The sequence below is a fragment of the Barbus barbus genome (assembly GCF_936440315.1).
Source record: "Barbus barbus genome assembly, chromosome: 3".
NCBI lineage: Eukaryota > Metazoa > Chordata > Actinopteri > Cypriniformes > Cyprinidae > Barbus > Barbus barbus.
The window spans coordinates 27,495,857-27,523,388 of record NC_136731.1 but is presented as its reverse complement, the minus strand read 5'-3'; the positions used below and the strand labels follow the sequence as shown (position 1 = coordinate 27,523,388).

General features: G+C 36.2%; 1 protein-coding gene and 1 pseudogene across 3 annotated transcripts; both read right to left on the bottom strand.

Moving 5' to 3' along the window:
- Positions 1-15,763: 15,763 nt before the first annotated feature.
- Positions 15,764-16,785, bottom strand: LOC306860208 (putative nuclease HARBI1; annotated as a pseudogene). Its single transcript has one exon. The product of its transcript is annotated as a putative nuclease HARBI1 (transcript).
- A 4,785-nt stretch (positions 16,786-21,570) lies between these two features.
- Positions 21,571-25,368, bottom strand: LOC306853603 (serine/threonine-protein kinase pim-2-like). Of its 2 annotated transcripts, none has more exons than XR_013782757.1 (10): positions 25,057-25,368; positions 24,768-24,830; positions 24,399-24,653; positions 24,045-24,182; positions 23,839-23,933; positions 23,678-23,728; positions 23,124-23,502; positions 22,844-23,020; positions 22,645-22,701; positions 21,571-22,516 (listed from the first exon to the last, which is right to left on the bottom strand). XR_013782757.1 is itself a non-coding variant. In XM_079391137.1 (10 exons), exons 1-10 carry the CDS (start codon positions 25,316-25,318, stop codon positions 22,505-22,507), a joined length of 1,521 nt encoding a protein of 506 aa, XP_079247263.1. In that variant the 5' UTR covers positions 25,319-25,368; the 3' UTR covers positions 21,575-22,504. The 2 variants fall into 2 exon arrangements, 1 of the variants encoding a protein (XP_079247263.1); XM_079391137.1 differs by having other exon boundaries at positions 21,575-22,516; positions 22,645-22,733.
- Positions 25,369-27,532: the final 2,164 nt, after the last annotated feature.

Genomic DNA, 27,532 nt, shown 5'->3' with positions numbered 1-27,532 from the left:
TTGACCCTAAAGTAATCTCCAGCTATGACACAATGACTTCAGTCCCAGTATTTTTTGGTGTATGTCGATGTCCTTTAGCAGAGTCGGGGTGATGCTCCATTCAAAGCTTTTCTGTTCTGAATTGTAACAAACATATCATTCTTAGCAGGGAACAGGACAAATGTGGACCAAAAACAAATTTTAGAAAGGAGAGGTCAAATACTCAATACAATATGATACAAAATAATATCCAACAGAACTATAGATGCATTTAAAGGGATAGCTCACACACACAAAAAAGAGACAGAAAATCAGGTACTCACCTCATTTCATTCAAAACAAATATAATTTTCTTTCTATTTCAATTTGGTACAACGCAATCAGTTAGGAGACACATGAGAACCAATAAGTCTATGTGAAGTAATTGAATCGATACTTTCACTCAGCTAGAGTGCATTTAATTGATCAAAAATGACAGTAAAGAAATGTATAATGTTACAAAATATTTCAATTTCAAATAAATGCTGTTCTTTTAAACTTTATATTAGTAAAATCCTGGGGGGGACAACTATTCGTTAATGTATATTAACACAGTTAAGAAATGTTTCTTGAGCAGCAAATCAATGAAGTCTAGAGTAATGATGTCAGCTTTGACATCACAGGATAAAATTAATTAATTAATTGATTAATTAACATTGTGGGGACCAGTCTGCAGTCGCCAAGAGGAAAAAAAAAATATTAAAGATAGTAAATTATGTTTATCTGAAACTGTAACAATTAATAGGTTTTCTGGGGTAGGTTTAGTGTTAGAGTTGGGTTAGGGGACAGAAAATGTTTGGACAGTATAAAAGTAATAGAAGTCTATGGAAAGCCCCCTCAATTCACTGGTTCAGATTCATTATATGGAAAATGTCAGCATGAATATTCTGCTAAACATCTCCTTTTGTGTTCCATTGAATAAAAAATAAGTAAATAAAGATAGAATTTATTTTTTGGGTGAACTATAGCTACTTTTAAAAAAAATATTCATGTAGTTTCATATCTTCACATGAAGGCACTGTTTACAAAAAAAGGGCATTTTTATTAAACGAGATTCTGAATACCGAAATAAAAGTGAAACCACTGTGTCAAGCGCACATTATAGCGAGAAAGTGAGGAGGAGTGTCAGGTCACAATCATTTTGAACGGCGTCTATGCAATTTCAGTCAGCAGGAATTCCAGCAGTCTTCAATATTAGGGCGGCTCAGTAACAGTCACACTGCCGCACACTTCATCATGGTTAGGGCACCAATTTGCCTGCCCATCTACGGATGATCAGTTCTCAAGGCACTAACGCATTTAGGCTCAGCTAGCCTCACATTAACAACTTAAATCCAAATACTCTTTTGGTCTCAGCTCAGTGAGTGATGAAAGAGAAAAAACATTGAAAAAACGCAGCGCACGTTTGCCCAGGCATGAGCGCTCTAAGAGGGACAGTGCAGTAAATCTCTGGTTAGAAGTTTGCTAGATGAAGGACTACGCTTAATGCTCCCTGATTACCAACACGAAACTTTCACGAAACCTCTAAAGCCATTAAATCTCGGCACACACACATTTAGAAGATTTATCAAAACGAGTGCCTCGTGTTGCTTTCCAAATGTGAATTCAAGGACTGTTTATCCTGATCGATTGGCCTCACTTTTCTGATTGAAGCCAATGAAGTTATCAAAGAGGAGGTTGATTAACAAGCCCACGCAAGGTGATGACACAGCACAATCAATCTGCTTTGCTAAACACTTCTTTCAGAGAATCTCTATTCTTTTAATCTGAAGGAGAAGTTTGGCATCTCCCGCTTCAGGTTTGTGTGCACTTCAGAAGTGAAATAATAAGTCTTTTTAAATTTCAATTCAATTCACAAATTTGAACTAAGGTAGCAAACAGGATGCAGAATTGAAATAAAATATAATATAAAATAAAATAAAGAATAAAAAAATCATTAAGTGTCATAAATAATTGTATATTTAATTATTTAGTATTTGTGTAATATACTATTTATTAAAATAAATTGAAAAATGAATGTACCTTATGATTATTTATACTTATAACTTATTTATTTTATTTATTTCTTATTTATTTCTTTATAACTTACTTATGATTATATATCTGGGAATTAAAAAGAACCATAAAATTAAAGACACATTTATTAAATATAAATACCATATATAAATTAAATGTAAAATGTGTTTAAAAAAATGGAGGGAGGGAGGTTGGGGGGTGTTATATATAGTATATATTAGGGCTGTGCAATTAATCAAATTGGATTATCATGCGCATAGTCAGTAAAACCGGTTTCTTGATTAGTAGTTAATCGCCATCACCTGCTTTCAGATGGAGCGGGAATTACTACACAGAACCGTAGTTCACTGACAAGCAAGGCAATTTCCTGTTCATAATCGAAGGCGGTTTGTCTGCAATTATGAACGCGATGTTGCCAGAAATGCTTTCTTTCTTGTAGATGATTTCTAAAGAGATTGAGAGCTTTCAAATGAATAAGCAATGTCCTCCATTAATAGTAACACAACAGTGTCTATCTAACAACAAATAACAAATTCTAGACTCATATGCTGCACACAGTTGTGTAATTCTTTTCTTTATGACTTTCAAACAGAGAAAGAATAGCTCAGGCTGGCCGGCAGAGGTCCATGGCCATAGGTTTACTGCGGTGCCTCGGCTCATTTAGAGCTGAAAATCAGTGACCTCCGAAAGCAGACCAATCAAACACTGATACGCCCTCGTAAACTGTCAAACTAGGGCTTGTCACCCGGCAGCCTTCGGCCCAGCAGATTTATTTCCACTTTATACAATCACTTTCCACACTGAACATGTGTTGTTTTAAAAATAGAAAGAGAAAAGAAAGCTAGGTCTGTTGTGGCTTGCAGTTGTAAGTTTCCTGTGACGTTCAAGCGGCTATATGTCGGTGTCTATTAGGCGAGCGGGTGATGGCGGGGTCTGGCTGAAGGGAGGAAATGTCAGAGCCTTGCAGGGATGAGCCCAACTGCTGGGAGGTGTGAGGAGGAGATGATTAACCGCTTCCCTGCTCTGTCCTTAATATGCTTTCAAAGGCCTGGGAATACCGACTGTAAAAGAAAGTCCAATGCTAAATACCATTCTCTCACAGCGAGAGTTTTGGCCTCAAATTCCCCACCTGTCCCCATTTGAATCAGTGCATAGGCCAAAGACGCAATTATTGAGCCCACCAGAGGTTAAGTGAGTCCAACCATAAGACAAATTGGTGCTCTGCTGCAGCATGAATTCGTACAGAAAGGCTGATTCTTAGATCTGCAACATAACAAAACACACAAACTCCCACAAGCATGCAGGTGGTGTCACTAGCATATACATATTAAAAGCTTAAAGGGACAGCTCAGCAAAAATGAACATTCTGAAATGTTAAGACGATGTATTTTAAGTTGTTATTCAGAATACTGTGACGTCATTGCAAGGCTGCCTTTGAATTTTGACAATGAACTTGCTCAGAAAGCTTTGCTAATTTAGAAAAGAAACTACAAAAAGAAATATTACGTTGTTATTAATATTTCAACATGAATATTTACTAAACTTAAGTAACTTGCACTACATTGCCAAAAGTATTGGGTCACCCCTTCTAATGAACATGTTTGACTATTTTAGTCATTTCTATGAGTACAAATCTAAATGTTTAAGCATATAATGATATTCTAGGGAATTGTGTGCTTCTAATTTTATAGCAACAGTTTGGACAGAACCCTTTTCTATTCTAACATGACAGTGCCTCTGTGTATAAGGCACGGTTCAAAAAGAGTGTGGAAGAACTTGACTGGTCTGCAGAAAGCCAAGTCCTGCTCCCAGCTGAACTCCTCTGGTGTGACTTTATATGCAGACCTTGAGCCAAAAACTCATCACCAAACACCATTGACTTGTACATAAGGGTACTGTCATTTTAGACACGTCCAAAACTGTTGCAACAGAGATGGAAATACAATTTTTAAATACATGAACTATGTTTTCATCTTTGTTGCCACAGTTTTGTTAGTGTCTTTTTCTGTTCTATAGAAGGGAGTGTCCCAACACCTTTCTCCTAATAGTGTCTATACAAGGTATAGATTGGTGTTTGGTGATGAGTTTTTGGCAAGAGCCATGATTGAAAATAACTTTACGAAACTCGGGGGCGGAACCAAGATGGCAGCCTGAGCGGACGCAGTTTTGAATGCTTGCACCAACTTTCTTTATAGCTGTTGCTAAATAAGCTGTATGTTGTTATTTCGGTCCTACATTTGTTTAATACGATTTGTTGGATTATTGACGACTGCTTTTTGCCTCACCATGGTTCGTAAGAGAAGATTTTCGGCTCACTCAGAAGCTACGAATGCTAGCACTAGCGCATGTTCACTCATTAGCGTTAGTTGTGGGCATGACTATGTTGCGTCTATGAGCGAGGAGGATTCATCAAAGAAGAATGAATTGATGGCCAGAAGTTCAAAAGGCTCAAGCGGCTGGAAAGATGGCTTATTTTGTCGGAGCCAGAGCATTTGTACAAGGGGAAGATGAAATTACTCTCACCAGCTGAGTTAAAATCGGACTCTACTATTGGATTCGTTCTGAACTGACCTTTAATTGGTTGGAGTTATGTTATATGTTTATATAACATGACAATTTTCGGACTTAACATTACCTTGTTTTAATGGATGGAGCAGAAACTTTATTGGCGTTACCAAAAATGTTTTTTCTTTTTTGAGCAAGACTTATTTGCACTAAAAAGTCTTTATATGGTGCTTTGTCACATTTTTTACCTTTTTGCCAAACTTAGTTTCATATAACGACACAGGTTTATAAGTTTTTTCTTTGTTCTTTCCTTTTAGAGTTAGTTGTTCATGTCATTTTCTATTATTTCTTTGAATGCCAGGGGTTTAAGAGAAAATGTCAAGCGTAAGGCCTTGTTTTTGTTTACTAAAAGGTTTAAATGTTGATTTTGTATTCTTCCAAGAATCTCATTCGGTTGCCTCTGATGTGAATTTTTGGCGTTCACAATGGGGCAACGATATTTGGTTGTCTCATGGATCAGTACCCTCAGCTGGGGTCTCTTGTCTGAAAAATAATTTTGGTGGTGAAGTTTTGTATTCAGAATGTGATGAAAATGGGCACTTCATTTGTTTCATTTTAAAAAGTTTCAGTGACATTTTTATAGTAGTTAATATTTATGGATATAATAGTAAACCAGACAATGACCAGTTATTATTTTTGTTAGAGGAGAGACTTCTTCATTAGTTATACAAATTTCCTGATGCTTATTTAATTTTAGGAGGTGATTTCAATGTTGTTTTGAATGAATCTATTGATACATGGCCACCAGGACGACCCTCAAATTTAAACTCTAATTTAAAGCTGTTTATGAACAGGTTTGATTTTATTGATATATGGAGAAAATTTGAAAAAATAAATAAAAAATCAAATGATTTAATGATATATGGAGTTTAAATGATATTATGTATACTTGGAGTAATAAGGATGGCTCTAGATGTTCCAGAATAGATTTTTGGATTGTTTCTAATAATTTTGATAAGAATAATATTCAAGTTAATGTAATGGCAACTCCATTAACTGACCATAAAGCTATTTTGATTAAAATGAATATTTCTCCAAATGCAAACTGCAACAAGCAGCACTCACACTGGAAAATGAATAGCTCTCTGCTAAAATTAAGAGAAGTTAAACAGGAAATGGAAAGACTAATTAATTATTATTGGGTTAAAGCCAAAAGTGAAGGATTGTTTAAATGTAATTGGGAATTATTAAAATTTGAAATCGGAAAATATCTGAGAAAATTTAGTAGTACAATAGCTAAATCAAAGCGTCACATGGAAGAGAAAACTGTTGAAGAGATTTTATCTTTAACCGGTATTCCTACTGATAATTTATTGGATAAGCAGAGAGTGCACCTAATGGAACTACAAAATAAGCTTGATGATATGTACAGAACGCGAGCACAGGGAGCCTATATTCGATTGAGACAAAAATGGTTAGAGCATGGAGAGCAGATGTCTGCTTATTTTTTCAAACTTGAAAAGTCTAGGGCTAAATTCAATTATATTCCCAAAATGAACATTAATGGATCTATTACAGATAACTTTGAAACGATTTCTATTGTTTGCTATAATTATTACTCTAATTTATACACATCTAAATTTAGTGAGCTTAGCATGTCAAATTTTTGTAAGCATTTAGGAAAAGTAAATGTAATTAGTCAAGAGGACCAAATATTCTGTGATTCCCCAATTACTACTGCTGAAATTAAGGATGCGATTGAAAGTCTGAAATGTAATAAATCACCAGGTAGTGATGGAATTACTGCTGAATTCTATAAGCAGTTTTCTGAGATTCTTGTCCCGTTCCTTTTTGAAGTGTTTTCTGAAAGTTTAAAGTGCTCTGAACTTCCTACAACCATGACTCAAGGTGTAATCTGTCTAATTCCTAAACCCAAGAAAGATTTACTGCTTAATGATAATTGGAGACCTATTAGTTTGTTGAATAATGATTACAAAGTATTTGCTCTTGCTTTTGCTCAAAGATTAAAATTAGTATTAGTTTCAATAATTGATGAAAATCAATCTGGGTTTATGAGAAAAAGATTAATAATATCAGGCTTATTTTTGATCTTATTGATTACTCTGATCTCATTAAAGATGATAGTTTTATATTGTTTTTAGATTTTTTTAAAGCCTTTGATACCGTCGAGCATCCTTTTATTTTTTATTGTTTAGAATGCTTTGGGTTTGGGCGCTATTTCAGCAATGCCATGGAAACTCTTTCTGTGGGTGGCAATAGTTCAGTAAAATTAAGTAAATTATCTTTTTCTTATTGTTGCTCAGGTGTTTAGTCATTTTATTAAATCAAGTGAGTTAGAAGGAATTCAAGTTGAAGGGAAAAATATCTTGATAAGTCAGTTGGCCGATGACACGGCTCTTTTTTTAAAAATGCTTGTCAAATTCAAGTCGGCTATCAAAAATATCAAAATTTTCTCTAGTGCCTCGGGTCTATTTCTCAGGGGCTGTCGTAGCCTAATGGATAGAGAGTTGGACTTGTAAACCGAGGGTCGTGGGTTCGAGTCTCAGGTCCAGCAGGGATTGTAGGTGGGGGGAGTGAATAACCAACACTCTCTCCACCCTCAATACCACGACTGAGGTGAGACCCTTGAGCAAGGCACCGAACCCCCAACTGCTCCCCGGGTGCCGCAGCATTGGCTGCCCACTGCTCCAGGTCTGTGTTCACTACTGTGTGTACACTTGGATGGGTTAAATGCAGAGCACAAATTCAGAGTATGGATCACTATACTTGGCCACACACCACTTCCGTTTAGTGACTTATGATGAATTTCTTTCATATTTTAATTTCCCAGTAACCCCAAATTAATATTCCTCTGTAATTGGAGCTATTTCTTCTAGTATTGTGTCTTTATGTAGAGGTATTTCATACTCTAAACATGCTTCTTTACTTCACCCTGCTGATACTTTCTGTGGCAGAATTTGTTTTTCATGTAGCAAAAAAAAAAAAAAAATGATAATAAGGCTATCCGTTTATTGTTTCAAAAAGAAATTGTTAGTAAGCCAAGTGCTATTTTCTATTGGTCTAATTTTATCAGAAATATTAATTGGAGCAAAGTTTGGCTATTACCAAATAAATATCCCATTACATATACAATTAAAGAAATTTAATTTAAGATACTGCATAAATATTACCCTGCTAAGCATTTTCTAACCAGATTTATTGAAGATATAGATGTAAATTGTTCATTCTGTTCACGACACCCTGAAACGGTACCTCATATTTTCTGGCATTGTCAATATATACAAAGAGGTTATGGTGGGAGGTTTCTAGATTTATAAATGACAAAATGTTGTGCATTTTTCTTTTACTTTTCTTATGAACATGTAATATTTGTTTTTTTGAACTATGACAAGTTTGAAAATGAGGCTTATATAATTAATCTCCTGATTATACTTCAGTTTCATATGCATCGTTGTAAATTCAGCAATCAGAAGCCTCTTTTTTCTGTGGTAGGCCTACTTAAGGAATTGGATATCTACATAAGCACCGTTAAGGAGAGTACAAACAAAAAAGCTGTAAAAAACTGTGTATCTATTTGGTATATTTAATTTATTGTGATTTAGTAAGGCCTTTCATTATTTTATTTTATTTTAATTTATTTGTTGACTTTATACATACATGTATAGTTAATATGTACTTTTTTTGTGTGCGTGTGTGTGTATACCCTTTGCAGTTTTGTTCTGTATTTGTTCAAGCATTAATAAAAAAAAAAAAAAAAAAAAAAAAAAAACTTGTATGAACCGGAACGTAAGATTTTTGGCACAGAAATACTCTGTCAGACTTCCAGATCGTTTTTTGAAACTTTGGCCATGCTATAAGAGGATCCAACTCTTTAACAGTGTAAACAACTCCAAATGCATGAAACAGCATTGTACCAGCATAACAGAAGCAGAATCAGAATCAGAATCAGAAACTTTATTGCCATTGTCTGCAAACACAATTCACAAACTAGGAACTTGCTTCGGTGACAGAGTGCAACATAAAAACACTGAATAATAATAATAATAATAATTTACGAAGTAAAAATTTTCCTATTTTAAAAAGCATATAAAAAATGTAAAAAATGACTTATTTAAAGTGACTAATGTTATAAAAGTGTTATAAAACCAACTGATGCAAATGTTATGCAAACAGTTATGCAAATGCAAACAGCATACATATATAAAACCACCCTGTTGCATTTGTGTCCTAAAAATATTAAATTATTTGTATACATTTTGTTATGTATTTATGTATGTCTATTTCTATTTACATGTGTATATAAGTTTAATATAAATTACTTTAATGTGTTATAATGAGTTTGCACTGGACAGTCCAGCTGCATTTTCCGAATTCCTGGTGGCAATTGAGAGAGAGTTACTGTGACAACTGCATATATATATAATATACTAAAATTTTATAATATACTAAAATATATATTATCATATATATATATATATATATATAATATACTAAAAGTTTTGTACCTTTATAATACACTAACATAACACAACCGCTTGAAAAAAAACACAGGTGGAAATGAGAAAATCACATCAAGCATAGTGTGTGTATGTATATATAAAGTAGTAGTAGTAGCTTTTCCACAAGCTGAGGAGGTAAATATTAAAATACAGAATGTGCGCAGTGTCATACACACAAATACAAAATCCCATCGTGGTAACACACATGACACTTAATGCATTAAACACTAATTCAGCGACATAAAACCTTAATATACATAACTGATAAAAAACTAATTTAAGAATAATTTACTGTAAAATTACAAGAAATGTCCTGTTAGATCATTACAGTTTTTCGCAGTATACTGTAGTAAGGGAACTTACCATTAAACAAATAAAGTTTTTTTTTAGAATCACAGTCTTTTCCCATTAAAATTATAATCATTTTTTACAGTAGAGATTTGCATGAGGATGAATTATGACATAATTTTCATTATTGGATAAATTGTTTCTTTCGAATTATTTCATAAATAATTGTCTAATATGAGCAGTCCAAAATGTACTCCCGTCGCAAACGTGGCAACTGTCAGAATGTTCATTTGGTATCGGAGAGCAAACACATGCATTGCTGTTTTGTTTTTCCTCTATTCAGAACCAGCAGAGTAGGACACAGCTATTTAAAAGTGACAACAGTGTGCGTTCAAGAGAACAGGCATTTAAATATGAAAATGAAATGAGGAGCCGTGTGGCCTTGTTGCCTGTAGATAAAGTCTCACACTTACTGCCGTGAGCATACTGATGGAAATGGCCTGGGGTTAATGAATATTGACACAGAACAATCTTCCCAGCCAGGTCGCAGGTGCACTTTCAGTCACATTTAACTCTCTGGATCTGACAAGTACAAATCAAAGGCAGACTCGGGCTCAGAGACCGATCAAAACCTGATGTCACACAGCCGCTTATGGATTCAATCCAGACTGAGGCATTTTACAACCAACTGTCTTGCCAAGAGGAAAATTGAACCCGAAAAAGTTATTTGCTTTCCCCTTCTTGTTTGTTTGTTTGTTTTTTTATAAAATGAAAGTCCTCAACAAAGAATAGGCTATACAAATCTCACAAAACACAATTAAAGTGCATGTAATTGAGGTATGTAATCTCTGTGCCAAACAGAACTGCAAAACTTATGAAATCAGATCTACTTACTACTGCCTTAATATTTTTATTTGGCACAAACAGTAAGAGTAACATGCTCGTATGCTTTTCAGATTCAACCAATGACTGTTATCAAACAGGTTTCTCAAACATTCCCCTTTCTGCCATTGGTCAGTCTACAGACCTCATGCCATAAAGTGCCACTTTTTTATTTTATTTTTTGCGTCCTTGGTTGTGGAAGTATTTTTCTCCTAGGAATTTTAAGTCTTTGTAAAAAAGATATAAGCCATGAACCAAACCAACAAGTTACAAAGTGAAACACAACCTTACAAACTCAAAAACTGTACTCGAACAAAAAGACAAAGGTATAAGACTGCTGTGCACTACTACACTTTAATGAGTAAAAACATATAGCCTAATCTATATAAAGCGGATTTGGTGGTATAAATTAATGTATTTACATTGATTCAGCAATATATATATATATTTTACTTGAATAAATCCAGTTAATTTAGATGTTATCATTAGGTTAGGTTTTAGTGTAGTTTTCACCAGGAATTCCACTGTAACACATGACTATTTAATACAAACATAAATCATTAAAGTGGGCTAATGGCTTCGACAAAGCATATACCACTGATTAACAATGTAGCTCACAGTTATGTAAAAAAATTATAAATAAATAAATAAATACAAATCTGTTCCCCTATGGAGGAAATGAATGGGAACCCCACTGTTGCAGTCCATTGGTAGAGTCAATGTACCTGTGTTGGGATTGTCAGGGCTAAAATGAACATTACAGAGCCACAGTATTTATTTAAAACATTTACGCACCTAAGCCTACAAATAGCTCACTAAAATGTCTCTGTGTATTAAACTAGGATAGGAGAAAAGATTTAAATGTTTAAAAACTACACACTCTTGTGCTAAAGTGTTGTTTACCAAATCGGTCAACCAATTACAATATGCAGTGGTCAATTGCAGCATACAAGACAAAGTGTGTAATCAATTCAGCCAACAAAACAAGAGGCCCAAACAAGTCCATAATATCGGATGAAAAGATAGTGGCCTCATTAGATATGGCCAAATTTGTACTCTTTGCATCGTTAATGTCCCCAGTAACAATAAGACACGTTGATCAAATTCATCTGTGTATTGGTACAGACTAATTAAACCAAAATGCCGGCATAAATAAGCTAGAATAACTGCGGAAACGAAGCTGGGTGGCTTGAGAGGAGATCAATTGTAATGCTAGTCTTGTTTGAACACCATTCAGATGCAAACACTTCTGTGGATGAATGTGAAGGGGAATTTGCTAACAACGAGCTGTCTATCCTCTAATGCAAGTCTTAGACGATCTGTTCATCTGGCCATGTAACCGCCATTTGTTTTGACAAACCAAAGCTATAGACAGTATTTAATAATACCAGTGGGACCTGTTCCCTTGTTCTGTTTTAGAAAGTAGTCGGGTCAAATTAACCCAAGCCCTCCAGATGGCACTGAGTACACAAATGCTACAAAAGCCATTAATTAAATCCAGGTACAATCTTTGCAAACTGATACAAATAGCTGAGATGTAGAGAGCACTCAAATGGCTACACGTACAGCCTTGCAGTGACCGTATCAAAGGCTATATCATTAGTTTCTATCAGATTTTTCATTAGCAGCTCTAAGTGAACCCAAAGAGGGAGGTTGTATTTCATATCACTGGTTCCTTTGGTCCGTTGGGGGGAAACCAGACCACAGCTGCTTTATTACAAGAACCAATCTGCTGGCAATTAATTAATTTCTTTCAAGAGAAGCACAGAGAATCTCTATGGTGTAAATTAACGCTGAAAGCAGAGTGGTTGATGAGAAAGAAATCCCTGTCGATCATATTGTATCCGCTGTGGCTGCAGCACAGGGGTGCTGTCCATACCTGGCCACGTTCAGCAAATTTAAGATTTGATATAGCCGATACAGCAGCTTAATAAACAAAGTTATTACTGAGTAACTTACGTTCCCCATAGATGTTCCTCCAGTGAAGATATTTCCAAATAAAGTAACAGCAGAATCAACACATGCATGGTGAATTGTTGTTTTTGATCAAATAATTTGAGTCAATGTTTAGTTGCACTGTAAAAAAAAAAAAAAAACATTTTGAAAAACTGACAAGTAAATATTGGCTCAACAAATTGCTTCCCAATAATTGTCCCCCAACAACAACAACAAAAAATTGTAATTTTAGCTGAAGGTCTGAAGTTAAAATTAAAATTATACATTCACCGAGCATACTAAATTGTGCTCAGCCAAACTATCAAGCAGAAGTGAAAAATCTGTGCTTTGCAGCAAAAGCCGCGTGTACGCATGCGCGAGAGAAACCGTTGCTGAAGCGAATTCAAATTCCTGTGCGCGGGAGAGCGAGGAGAGCGCGGAGCCGATGCTGAAGGGCGACAAAACACCATTTACAGACGGATTTTCTAGCATTAAAGTTATGGTGAGTATACCGAGTTTTGTGTTTATTAAGTCATATTTCACGCCTGGTGTCATTGGCGTTTATAACCTAGCCTATACTGATCTCAGGGGTGTGCGATATATATCGTCTGTGATGGTATTGTAATTGTTGTTTTCGATGTGGGATTTGACATTATCATGTAACTTATATCGCAAAAAACAAACAAATCCCGCCTAATTCACAGAGTGCACAAATACCAATGTTACCTGATGAAGATTAGACTAGTGCGCGTGCGCGTTACAGTGCGTTTTTTCACTGCATTCAGTCTTTAAAATGATCACATATGATATGGGGGCAGAAAATGTCATTTAATAAGTATCACGCGAAGAGTGCCGTTTTCCTTCCAAAAAGCTGATATGAAATTGATTTTATACAACAGTTCAATAAAAAGAAGTTAATATTAAAGGGACTTGTGTTTTAGACACAGTATTTCCTGTTTTTGCTCTATTTAGCAGCAGTTTTGTGTCTCTGAACAACATTACTGTGTTTCGTTCCTGAATGAATCAATCAACCGTTTAAATGATTCGGTTCAATCGCAATGAGTCACTTTTTAACAATGACTTGCTGCCACTTCCTGGCGGTTTGAATTTCACATTTAAAGTATCTTTTCATTTTTAAAATAATTGTAAATATCAGTATTCAACGTTTTATGTTTTAAGTATCAAAACATTATTTATGCATGTGTAACTGCAGGTTAAATGCATTCATGTTCTGCATTAAACAGTAGGGATGCTCCGATCAGGATTTTTGCAGCCGATACCGAGTACCGATTTCTTGTCATGGTGATCATCCGATGCCGATTCTGATGCTTCAAGCTTATAACATATGTAATAATGTTATATAAATAATCAAATAAATTATTCCTTATACAGTGAATTTTAATATTCCTTTAAAATTGTGTTTATGCATAACATGTGTATCAGGATACTCAATATAAGACAAAAATAAATGCAAACAAAATGTTTCTGATGCAACCCAAGGCAGAGATGGGCTAGGACTCGAGACGCATGTTTATAGCCTTCAGACTTGACTTGATCTGAAATGACTCCAGACTTTACTCGACTCGAGGAAAAGGACTTGTGAATATTTAAAAGCAACTCGAGTCTTTTATCCTTAAATACTTATATAACTGATTTTCAAAAGGCGGACCTCATCCGCACCCTGCCATCCATCCGGACCGCGAGCCGTAACAGCAGCACCATTTTAAGTGAGCAGCATGTCAACAGCGGAGAGATTCACATAACAAGCGCTCAGGGTCGTTTATGGTAAATATCTTTCTGCGCTATATACTCTAGTATTTTTATCTAAAGCTAAACACTCTTTATTCGAGCCCTTTCAACTCTGTGCTCTTTCTCTCTCTCTCCCGACGGGCGTCGGCACCAAGTTCAAGAGCTGCCGCAGTTATTTTAACAACGACAGAAACATGGCGAGAGGCAACATTATAGATTCATTTCACTAAAATACAGCAGCAAAAAAAAAACAATGCTGCAAATATAGTTATTTTTCTTACTATCTAGTTATCTATCATTTAGCATCATTAATCTATAAGTACATTTTATATATATTTAAACACCAATATGGAGAAGTCTGATGTAACTTATAAGGTTAATACTGTTCAATATAAGACTGAAGAGGAAAAAAGAAATAGAAACATTTAGGCCCGGTTTCACAGACATGGCTTAGAATAAGCCAGGAGTAGGCCTTAATGTGTACTAGTTAAACTGGGGCATTTAAGTACCTTTCATGAACGTGGCTTAAAATAAGCTTAGTTAGTCTGAGACTACAGAGTCCTGGAGTAAATTAAGTAAGCTTAAATGAGAACACCTGGGATAGGCCTGATTAAGTTGAGTATAAGCACATGCCGTTGGTCTGATGGTGCTCATAAAAACCTGGAATGGACCAGAAAACATTATTATCGGTGTACATTTTGACACAAAGCAATGGCAGATGCAAAAAGAATTCGTTCAAAAAACTTCAGTGAGTATGAAAAAACACAAATTTTGACCAACCATCCAGTTATTGAAAGTAAAATCCACACTACTGCTAGTGAGCAAAAGAAAAGGAGTGCTTGGAATGCAATTTGCAATGAATTCAATGCAAATGAAAATGCAACCACAAGAACAATACAACAACTTCAGGTGAGATTTCTTCATTATTATCATTGCACATTTCTCATATTCATATTTTTGGGACAATTTATAATGAATGATTTTTGCCTGTATAGACTCTGTGGAAGAACCTTAAACTGGCTTTAAAACGACAGAATGCAGAGATCAGAAGACAGCGATTTACTACTGGTGGTGGACCACCAAATAAAGACAAAACTGATGAATTGAGTGACTTGCTGTCTGGAATAATACAGCACCAGCAACCTCTGGATTGTATACCAGATGATGATCACTTGAACAGTTCAGATGAAGAACTGAGCACAAATGGTATGTTAGAAAGAAATTGGTTTCTTCCTTTGGTACATATATTCCACTCTGTCAATTTTTATTCTTCTTTCATTCTAAGGATCATGTGAATTTATTTGTGCCTCTGTTTTTCCCCACAGAAGAAAGGAATCTGAACAGGTTGGAAAAGCCAGAGCACAGTGAGTGTGTGCCTTCCACATCTGCTCCTGCATCCCTGAGAAAAGATGCTGCCACCACCTTTCAGCAGAGAACAAGCAAGATGACCATCCATGAAAAGTTAGCCAGAGAATTTCATGAGGAAAAAATTAAATATCTGAAGGAAGAACATGAAATGAAAATGAGAATTCTACAGGTTGAATTGGATATGAAGTTGGCAGAAAGAGGTATGATGCAAAAACGATACAGTAAGGAGGCAATTGTGATTACCAGCCATGGTGAACAATATGATGTATAAACAAAAAAATAAATAAACCTTTTGTCATTTAGATATTCATGACTGAGTGTATTTAAACAACCACAAACTACTTTTTCAACAGTATTGGTTTAGTAATTTTTTTTTTTTATTTTTACATTTTGCTGCACACTATTTTAATTTCGTACAGAACAAAAATTATCAAGGCAAAATAAGCCATAATGAATACATTCCATATTGAAATACATCTCATCTAGCTGAAGTGCTGCAATGTGAAAGCAACTCTGTGTGCAAGTCCTCGTTGGTCACTGGCTGCCTCAGTCATGGGCACATCTGCTTCATCGTCATCTTCCATTGGAGGATCAGGACAGCAGCGCCGCTTCAGGTAGTTGTGCAGCACCGCTGTAGCAATGATGACCTTGCAGCATCTCCTTGGCCTGAAGAAGTATTGCGTAAATACTGGAATCGATTTTTCCATATTCCAAACATGCGTTCAACCATGCCTCTTGTTCGGATATGAGCTCTGTTGTATCTTTGCTGCTCAGCTGTTGTGGGATTTATGTATGGAGTGAATAAAAAGTTACTCTGACCATATCCACTGTCACCAAGTAGAAGTCCACTATACTGTCCTCTCTGAAACTGAGCACATAATGAAGAGTTGAGAAAAATCCTTGAATCGTGAGTTGAACCTTTCCAGCGCGCAACAATGTTTGAAAACTCTAAATTAGGTGTGCATACACCCTGAACGTTGATAGAAAACCAGTTCTTACGGTTCCTGTACTCCTCAGCATCAGGGGTTGATGGACACTTGACAGGAACATGACATCCATCTATACAGCCAATGATACCTGGGAAGTGCCCATATTCATAGAATTGCACTTTATATTTGGCTTGGTCAGCAGCATCAGGAAACTTTATGTAAAGACTCCTCAGTTCACAAATGGCTCTGCTGACTTTGTGAACTATTCTACACACAGTTGCTTCACTGGCACCACACAAATCACCAGTTTCACGGTGAAAGGTCCCGGATGCAAAAAACCTCAGTGTGAGCAGAACTTGGAGAAAACTGGGTAAAGGCCTTCCTCTCAGAGACAGACAGGAAAGTCTAGGCTCAAGCAAAGATATTATCTCCACTGCATTTTCCTTGTACATACGAAAGCGGTCTTGAAAAGCTGTGTCATCAAAGTAATGTAATGGATCACTCCTATCCACAAGTACTCTGGCTGGCCTTTGTTGTGCATGTTGGTTTTCATTTAGATATTCCAAATATTCCATGCTCCCTCACAAACAGTACTAAGCAGGAGTTAAACCTGCCTCTTTGAAGGATTAATTTAAGATTCAATTTAGTCATAGACTAGCTATAATCCTTCCTCTTGCAATCGGCTTTGTTTAATCCAGAACAGGCTAAATCTTTGACTATTTTAATATATATCTGTGCAAGTCGCTTTGAGTTAAGACAGCTCAAGTGGGCAGTTTAGTCTGGGACTAGGCTTAAGCCCTATCTGTGAAACCGGGCCTTAAACTACTGAAAGAACAAAACGGAGTAGTTTGATCACGGTTATCCACGGGCGCTGCGGATAATAAGCGGGTCGGGTAATAAAAAATGCATTCTGATTATTTGCGGGTGGGTCGCGGGTAGATAAAATAAATCACAAATGATGCAATATTAACTACATTTTTCTAAAATTAATTTTTTCATTAGGCAGATGATTTCATGTGTGTGTGTGTGTGTGTGTTCGCCTGATCGGGAAGTTGCAGTGACAGAAACGGTGACATTCCAGATAAAGTTTAAAAGGAGTAAAGCCGCTGTTAATGCTATTGAGTAGGCTAATATGGCCAAAGAAGATATTATGTTTTATAAATAAATGTTCATAGAGCAGCCGCGATCAGCTCCGGTGCCTGTGCCGTAAAGCCTGGGCTCAGCAGACACGTGCAGTGATGCGCAGATCAGCTCTAACGCCACTGAATCTGCTGTTAAAAATGAACCACCCATTCATCATATCATCATGCAAAACATACACGACATATAACGAATTTTTCATTGTTTCTCGAAACGTCATAGCATTTCCACACTGGCTATGACTTGCAGCATATGTCCCCACGTATCATATACATCTTCACGCGTTGACGTCATCAAATTGCGATCGGTTCGTGAGATCGGCCAAAGGTATGAGTACCGATCCAGTCATAAAATGTGAATATTGGCCGATACCGATCTCCGGCCGATGGATCGGAGCATCCCTATTAAACAGTGTGTAAAAATTGGAAAATATTCATTTCTATCACTGCTGTGAATAGAAGGATATCAAAACAATTATTAATCAGCTGTCCACGGTAGTCAGATATCAGCACAATAACACACTCAGCAAAATATTGTCTGATTATCATTATCGAGAAAATCCCATAAAATATGTAGAAATCATTTTTGTCAATCGAGCACCCCTATCTCTCAGTTACCTAAAGTTACTATTTATTGAACTAAATTATGTTTATCTCACTTTATGATGAATATATGAAATTTATGAGACACAAGTAATACGTTTTTGCTATAACTATTTTTTGTTCCCATTAGTGTAACCCACCATTGCTAGGTCTGAGCTCACAAGGCACCATTTGGTGTAGAAAAGGAACCACTACGAATTTCACAGCGAGTATTTAACAGTAGTTTTTATTTGGTATGTGTTTATTCCATGTTAGTGTCAAATACTATTAGCTCTTAGATGTAATTTGTGAGGAGTTGCTTTATTAAGAGCTGCCAAGAGACATGGCTCGGAGTAATGTAGGCTGCTATTTCTAATATAGACTTAGTATTGACATTATATATTTATATCTTTTTACAGAGTACAGAACCATTGGAGAACCACACAACTGTAATGAAAATGGGAATTCTTGAAATAGTAAGCAGTAGCAGTTGCGCTCCAAGGGCCCTGTCAAGTGTGCTGAATGTCTCCGCTGGCCTGGAAGAGGAGCTGGTGCTTGACAACTTAGGAGACTTTGTAAATGCATTTATTGTACTTTTTTGGATTATTGTATGCAACTCATCCTGGAGTACAACAAGGACTTAAAGGGATAGTTTACCCAAAAATGAAAATTCTGTCATTAATTACTTACCCTCATGTTGTTTCAAACCCTTAAGACCTTTGTTCATCTTCAGAAAACAAATTAAGATATTTCTGATGAAATTTTGAAACAACGGTCTTATTGATATGGAATGACATAAGTGTAATTAATGACAGAATTTTAACCTCAAAGTACCTCTTATGAGTTTTTTTGGCAAACATTTGATGTGTAAGATGCAGTTTCATGAGCTCAAAGTATCTCTTGTGAGAATCTCTAAACACTGCGTGAAGTAACCTCCCCATTACATTTGATGGTGTTTTTGACATTTTTAATATGTGAATGTATTTAATGTTTAAATAGTTACGATGCAGTTTCATGAGCTCAGAGTACCTTTTGTGAGAATGGAAATATTCAGTGACATAAACCTAAACACTGGTTGAAGTAACCTCAGGTAAATTGTCACTATTATTTATTAAATTATTATTATTTTATGGTGTTTTCGACATTTTGGCACGTTTGTGAATGTATTATTGTATAAGGTGCACAATTCATCAGCTTTGTGTATCTTATGAGAATGAAAATGCATGATTTTGTAAGGTATACTGTGTAGAAAATTTCACTGTATTTACAAATTTAAGGTATTTTCACAATATTGTTGTACATTTCATTAAAAGTATTAAAATGTGGCAGTGTTTAGTGTATCATCATTTAATAATTTATTAAATTCCTTTTCTTTTGGGACAACAGGGAATAAACCATTCAGTAAGGCTGCTTTAGAAATATACATTGTAAAACGAAAAATGTATGCTACTACTATTTAAAATATTTAATTGGGCCAATAACTTGGTTTGGTAGACTTATTTTTCACAATTGGCTCGACATATTTCTCGTTGGGCCAATGGAAAAATTTAGATGTAATGTAATGAGAATTTTGAGTTGGGGAGGTCTGAATTTTTTTACAGTGTATAAATGAATCTGTTTCTGAACTAATCTGTTGAGTAAATTATTCGATCACTCACTCATGATTCTGAATCAATGCGTGCTTTTGAATGAATCAGCTTTTTCAAAATAGATCATTTAAAAGAATGATTCAGTGACTCACTTTTAAAGACAATTTTGCGAACTAGACTAAAAATCCCCATCAATAATTCACAGACAGTTTATCGGGTTTAATGTTTGATATGACATGAATCCACTGATTTAGAAAGCTTACATGCATTCATTGCAAGGAAAATCATTTTAGTAAATGATTCAAAGAAATTCCATTACAAATGAAACAATGTTTTGAATAAATTGCTTGAGCAAATGGAATGACTCACTTTTAATGCCAGTCACATGTCACCACCTATTGGCACAATATATAACCTTCAGAAAGATTCACTGAGAAATATAAAGGCAGAAAGGCTTTCCTATGTGATGTTGAAACAGTATGCCAGACATGCCACTGACCTTGAGCATGAGCAGGTTGTGCCAAATCAATCTTTGATTGGCAGCATAGACTGTAAAAAAAAATGGACGTACTGTCCGTGACGTCACTCGTAGGTTTCTGAAGAGCGTTTTTGAAGCCTAAAGTGGGCGGAGCCGACCGCCGCCATCTTGGCAACGCGTCACCGCGCGTCACTCCCGGATGATCCAAAATGGGCAATGAGGCGGGACGTGGGCGGAACTGAGGTGCCTGGTTGCTGAAACCATGCCCGCCTACCTCGTCGACGTATTAGCGGTTGATTGAAAAGGCTTACATGGCTTAATGCATTAAAACAGTGGTTGTCTGTATATAGTATGCTTTATTAATCATGTTCTCACTGAGTTTCGTCTTTTAAAAACAGTTTTAATCGGTTTTAATTCTTTAAGCCACAGAGTTTGTATTATAGCCTAACAGTTTTCTATTGGAGGAAAACGCTTAACCAGTAACGTTAATTACAGGCCTAACGTTACAGCCAATCACAGTCTGTCAGATTCTGGAGTGTAGTTAAGTTTTAAATAAAATTATAAAGAATAAATAAATTAATAAATAAAATTACATTACAATATCACTCACCGGCAAAAATGGAGCCTAGACTTGGACGGTCTGTTAGTACAATTAACCGCACAACAAGCCATTTTATTAGATAATTTTAAGAAATAATAACGAAAAAAGCCATAGACTGTATAAAACAAAAGCAGAAACACGGCAGAGATGCCAAGTTCAGCGGCTGAGGTAACGTGACGGCTAACAGACAGCAGATAGAGACAGCAACGTCAATCAACCTGTCACTCAAGTGGCCACGCCCTTAATTATGCAGAAGTTTAAGGCTTAATATAATTTAAATGGATGAGTTATAAAAAAATTCACCCCCCTCACAGTTGTCACGAAGGGCAAAATTAGCTATATAGACCAAAATAAATTTTTGTACCAGGCTGTAAACATGTTTTTTTCTACTGTAAAGTTGGGCATTTTAACATGGAGAGTCAATGTGATTGACTCCCTTTTGGAGCCAGCCTCCAGCGGCTAGTCGATGAATTGCAGTTTTAATCACTTCCGTGTTGGTTTCACTAGAGGGAGCGGGAGGTTGCCGCTTGATTGGCAGGGACAGGACAGGACTGTCCACTTCCTAATTAGACACAAGAAGGAGGCACAGGCCAGAAAAGGACATAAAAACGACCACATCACCCCTTTTCTGCTCTCTAAAAAGAATGGTTCTTTTATTGCTACCCTTGCTTTGCTTGCAACCTTTGAGCTTCATCACTATACCTTTCAGTATTACTTTGTGGTGTGCTAATGCCAAAACCAAGACATTCAAGGTGAAACACCTGAGAGCAGCTGCAGGCAGTCTTCCCATCCAATATAGCAGGCTTTGATTCGTCTGCCAATGGAAGAAAATAAGGCTTCTAGCTTATTGGTGTGACTTTTGTAGGAACTGTTAAAAATCGAGACACATCCAAGTGCTGGGGAACACGATTTGTGCATTTGCTGAAGTTTTTGGAAAGCAGGGCAAAAAAGCAGTGAAACAAGTAGCAATTATGTGTTGAAATTGAAATGGAATCTGATTTTAATCATCTCTTGAAAGGCTCGTTTACACTCTATAACCTTGGTGAAGAGACACCATACAGTGGAGAGTAGAGTGAGTAGACAGTCTCCTACAGCTGGAAAGACCAGTCTTTCAACTATTGGCCCACAATCACTAACAACGGAAATATTGTGGACTTTATACTTTCTGTAACTCCTCTATAGGTTCATACACTAGTATTGGGTTATAGAGTTTGTAAGTTAAATAATAAAACACAATTGATTAGACAGATTTTACCCCAACCTGATCTCGTAAGATAGTATTTGTAAATGACATTAATTGTCTTATTTGCTTGGACATACACTGAAACAAAAATATATTAGCAGCTTTAGAAAAACAATCTTAAAACTTTTAGGTAATTTCTCTTACCTTCACAAAAGAATTTTGATTAATTAAATTGTTTAGAGTCAGGCTGATATTTTGGTTGTGACTCATAGTGATTTTGACAATACTGTAGTACATATCCTATATATCTTGTAAATGCAGGTTTGGACATTACTTCTGCAGGAGCCTAAAGGTCTGTAGGGGAATGTACTGTGAAACTACAAGGGAACAGAACAATATAAATATATATCTTTTTTTTTACAATTTTTTTTACAATGTTCCTTACAAATTTTCTTACAAACTTCCTTATAATAAATAAATAAATACAAATAAACAATGAACTATTATTTACAGATCCCCAAGCAAGCAATACGGCCAGACACTATTGCTGCTTCAAGTAAAGGCGGCAGATGCTACCAGGACTTGCAGAGCCTGCAATTCGTTAGGCCTGAGTGGACTGATGGAAAGGCCACTCTTGTCAGCCCGCCAGACGCAAAGCTGACTGAAGACTGAAAACAACAGGGTGGCCATGACAGGAGTTGTTTTCTGAGGTCCTTTGCGTCTCACTCCGTGACCTGAAACAAAAGGTAATTCAGCATTATTTGTCTAAATACATCACATTTAGAGAAAGTTGACTTTATTTAATGATGCCTGATGATCTAACTAAACCAAGAAAATGCTTAGCTAATCTTAGACTCCGTACCTTAAACCAGTCATGGAGATGCATCTCGTCCAGACTGAGTCTCTTCTGTGGGTTAGGCTGCAGACAATCACAAATCATCTGGCAGCATTCTGTGCAAAGTCATTTGATTATAAACTTAATACTTTACACCTGCTCTCTTTGAAGCTATTTGTCTGTTTTGTATGAACTTGAGTTATTTGTTGTTTGATGAAGATCTCACCTTTTGACAAGCCAGATCTGGTCCAGAGGTTAACAGTGATCATGTGTCGGTCGTAGGATGTAGGACATTCCCCGCACAGCATTTCATACAGGATGAACCCTAATGTCCACACTGTTGTCGGCTTTGCATGGTACCTGCCCTTCATGATGAACTCAGGTGGACAGTATGCTCTTGTGCCTGCAGGAAAGATGTCTGATGTTTAATATATTATCGCAACATGAGTACATGTTATAAAATGTGTTTCAGTGAGATAATTAATAAAGCACTTCATCACACATACCATGGAAGACTTTGAAGGCAGAATTCTTCATGAGAGCACCGCACCCAAAGTCAATTAATTTGACCTCCATTGTGTCCTGGTTCACCAGGAGGTTCTCCAGTTTTATATCACGATGGAAGACGCCACGATCACAGCAAGTTTTAGTGGCATCAATGACCTGCCGCATAATATTTCGTGCCATCCCCTCGTCAAGGCTTCCTCCATGATGATCCACAAAACTAAATAAGTCAACACAAGGCACAGGGCACTCCATGACCATCACATAGTGGTCAGTGTCATCCTCCCAGTCAAGCAGCTTGATGATCTGGGGAACGCTGGAGCCATTATTGGCCATGAGCATCAGGCCAATCTCCATGGGGAGACGTTTGGGATGATCAGTCTAAAAGAAAGAAAACATGATGCTTAGATGGAGGTGGTTTCCCAAATAATTCACAAATCAAAACAGTTTGTCTAGTGAAAGCTCAACTGTAGTCTGTGGTTAACATTAATATAGGATGTGATAAACTGAAAACAGTGACTAAGAGACAATAACATAGAGAACTCGGTCTACTCACCACTCTGATATATCGCATGTCTGGCATCTTCTTTGAACATTTCACAGCCACCTAATCAACAAAACAAAGAATTAACAATTAGCACGTGCAAATAGTTGATATCACTCCAGTCATCAATCCTAAACAGACATGCTAAGTTTTCAAGTGAAGAAAATATATACCTTAAGTCCATCCTTGGAGCGTGTCCCTTCATAAACACTACCACATCCTCCTTCACCCAGCTTGTGGCCGATTTTATACTGCTTGCGAATTTGGCCTATTAACAGACAAACAATTGTGGTTAGTGTGAAAAGCAATTTTATATTATACTATATATTTAATGGTTTAAAATAATATTTTCTAATTCTCACAGATTTCTTATTCTTACACTTGTCCAGGATGTTCTGCACGAGCTGTTCCTCAGAAGTGAGGAGGACTTCCTCTCTCCCCACAGCACTAACAGACGCCTCATCAGACCTGGTGGGAGTGTCTTTGGGTTGTACACCGTGTTCGTGTACACTCTGGCCTATTTACAGATTTAGGAGCAGTTTTGAGTTGATATCCTAAAAACTAAACTTTGAAAACTTTATACTGTTACTCTAAAATGTTTGGTGTGATAATGTTAGCAGTGTTTTTTTTTTTTCTTAATGAAAAGAAAGAATAACAGAAATTTCTGTAATTGAAGAATCAGTGATTTATCAGTATTTGCATCATCATGACATGTTTTTGTGATTGTGTATACCATCGCTATCTCTCCAGTGTGTTACCGCCTCTATCCCGTATTTCTCCTCAGCTTTGGCCAGATCATATGTTCCAGCTCTGCTGCAAGGAAAGTGAAGAGCAGGCCACTTCCAGAAGCTGTTCTTCTTCTCCTCTCTCCCTGCCTTCTTTCTCCCTCCATCAGTCTCTACAGCACCAGCAGACGGATCAGGATGTTGATTCCCAGACGTGATGCGGGTGTCTTTGCTTTGTACACAGGGTTCATGTACACTCTGGCCTATTAACAGACAAACAATTGTGGGGAGTATGAAAAACTATTTTACATGTATATTTGATTTCATACATTATATATAATAACATTTTCTAATTCTCATATATTTATTAATCTTACTCTTGTCTAGGACATTGTGTTTCTGCTGTTCCTCAGCAGCAGGGAAGTCTTCAGGAGCTGGAGCTATAATATGAATTATTATTATTTTATTTTTTTTAAAGGGTAAAATATTACATACTCGAATTAATGTGATTCTTGATTTAGGAGTAGTTTTGAATTGATATCCTGAAAATTAAACTCAAAATATTTGTACAGTTACTCTAAAATGTTTGGTGTGATGACAGTGGTGTTTTTTAATGAAAATGAGGAATGATATTTAGCGATTTATCAATATTTGATGTGATTGTACCATCTCTATCTCTCCAGTGTGTTCCCGCCTCTATCCCGTATTTCTCTTCAGCTTTGGCCAGGTCATATCTTCCCGCTCTGCGGGAAGGAAAGTGAAGAGCAGCCCACTTCCAGAAGCTTTTCTGCGGTCTCCCTCCATCGGTCTCAAGAGCAACAGCGGGGGCCGGTGGACGGTTCTCCGTCATGATAGGGGAGTCTTTGGGATTGGGTTCGCGTGCACTCTCCAAACCAATCGCTTTTTTAAGTTTTGAAAGCAGTCCCATGATAAAACCGTTTGCCAGTCGCTATCAAATACTCCGAAACTTCAAGCCACAAAATGAGCAGGAGATTTCCATGCCTTTAAATACTGTAACGAGCGAATTGTGACGTCATAAAGGCTCGCGCAGAATGGAATACAAAAAAAAAAAAAAAAAACCCCGTCAGGACTCACGTGGTCCTTTCGAACAATAACATTCATATCCAGTGATGTTTAATACTAGCTACATAATTTGTTGTATCATGTATCGCCGGTTGTAAATATAGCAGTTTTGTCAATTTTATGATGTACCTTAAAGCTATAAAGAAATATGAGAAACTAGAAGCTTTCTCGTAAACAATATGCATTACATAATTATAAAGTGAGTTTTAATATCAAATATAATATTGATTTTATAAAACAGTTCAATAAACAATAAATTAATATTAAGCGAGCTACATTTTAGGAAGATGATGGTCTCATTTTGCTCTATGAAGTCCAAACAAAAGTCACCATTGAGCAGCTGTTCATCTCCAAGCAAACACAGTGTTATGAATGAATGTTTTTTTAAACAGCCACTTGCTTCATTCCCGAATGAATCAGTTGTTTGAAGGAATCCATGAGATGATGAGTCAGTGACAAACAGTGACTTGCCGCCATCTACTGGCCGTTTTAGTCAAATTTTTAGAGTATCGATATTTAATATTTCTATTTTCAGAACTTTATAGTTAATACATTAATTTCATAACATTGTTATTATAAATTTAAATGATTTCATGCCACCTCTGAGTCTGTGTAAATACCTAAATATCCCTCTTGTGTTCTTCTGTGCCAACTCTTTAGTGCAAAGATTAATTTTGATATTGATATATATATATATATATATATATATATATTTGATGTATTGATTTAATTTGATTTCACATTATGCTTATTTTATTATTGAATATATTATTATAATTAAACTACACAGTGTGCCTTTGGTCTTGATAAACATATGGTTTACAGATAGTATTAAATATGTTTAGTGTTATTATAGATTATGAAGGTATTTAAATAAATCTGAAGGGTCCACCACTGATGATGCTATTGTCAACTTCCCCACAACCAATCTTATAGCGGCAGGAGGCGGGACATGTGAATTACAACATCCTGCTTGGCCTACAATTGAGAAACATAAATCCTTTTAGATAGAACGAAAAAAGGAAAGAAAACAGAATACGAGACTACAAAAAATCTGCTTCTGCAAGACAAGTCTGCAGAGTATTTGCTCCAGCAGGTCATGTTTGCATCTTAGAGCACAATTAATGGAAATCATTATTTGTAATGAAATTCTTGAGCTCTGTCCTGTTCAAGCCAAGGTTTCCCAGATTAAAGAGAGCCCTTCAAGGTCATGAACATGACACATCTCTCCACCGCTCCTCTACCGGGACACGTGTAGGTGAGAGCTATGAGTGTCTGTATGCATGTGTGTGCACACATGTAGTTCAACACTGAACCGGGACAAAAAAATCTAGTTTAAACTTGGAAATTAAGAAGCTTTAGAAGATTTTTGATGGAACTCCTGTATAGGTGCTGCTGCCATTAATGCAATATTTGTTTGATACAAACAAATCTTAAGATATTCTGACATAGTTCTAATTATTTTTTAGTTTGCTTAAATTGTTATGCTGAAAAAAAAAGTGTATGGTAGGCTACTGTATAGTTATTAAGTATATTGCAATTCACTGTACTATCAAGCATGATCAAATTACTTTCTGATGCTTTTTAAGGAAGTAAATCACCAGTAAATAAATTCCATAGACAAGGAGTAATTAATGTTTCAGGGCAAACATATAACTTCAGTTAATTGGGGATGTTGAGATGGTTTGATGCCAATATTGGGTTGCCGTGAGCATCATTTAATGGTGGACTCCAAAGAAGTGTCAGAGAAGGTCGTCTCTCTCAATCAGCAAAGGTTGGTATATGTCAGTACAGAAATCATTAGGCTGAGAATGCCAGATGCCCTGAACTTCTTAACCCTTTTTCCCCATGTGGTTTTTCATTTGGTGTAGAAGAGCTTGGAGGTCATAATGAAATTATATTAGTTAATTATGAGAACTAGAGCTGAAATCAAAGGCAAACACGCAACAAACTCAATAGGAAATGCTCATAGTTCACATCATTCACAATTTCAAAGCTTTGACAGAATTTGCATGTTTTTATTACTCATGGGGCATTGAAAAAGCAAAAAGGATTAAGA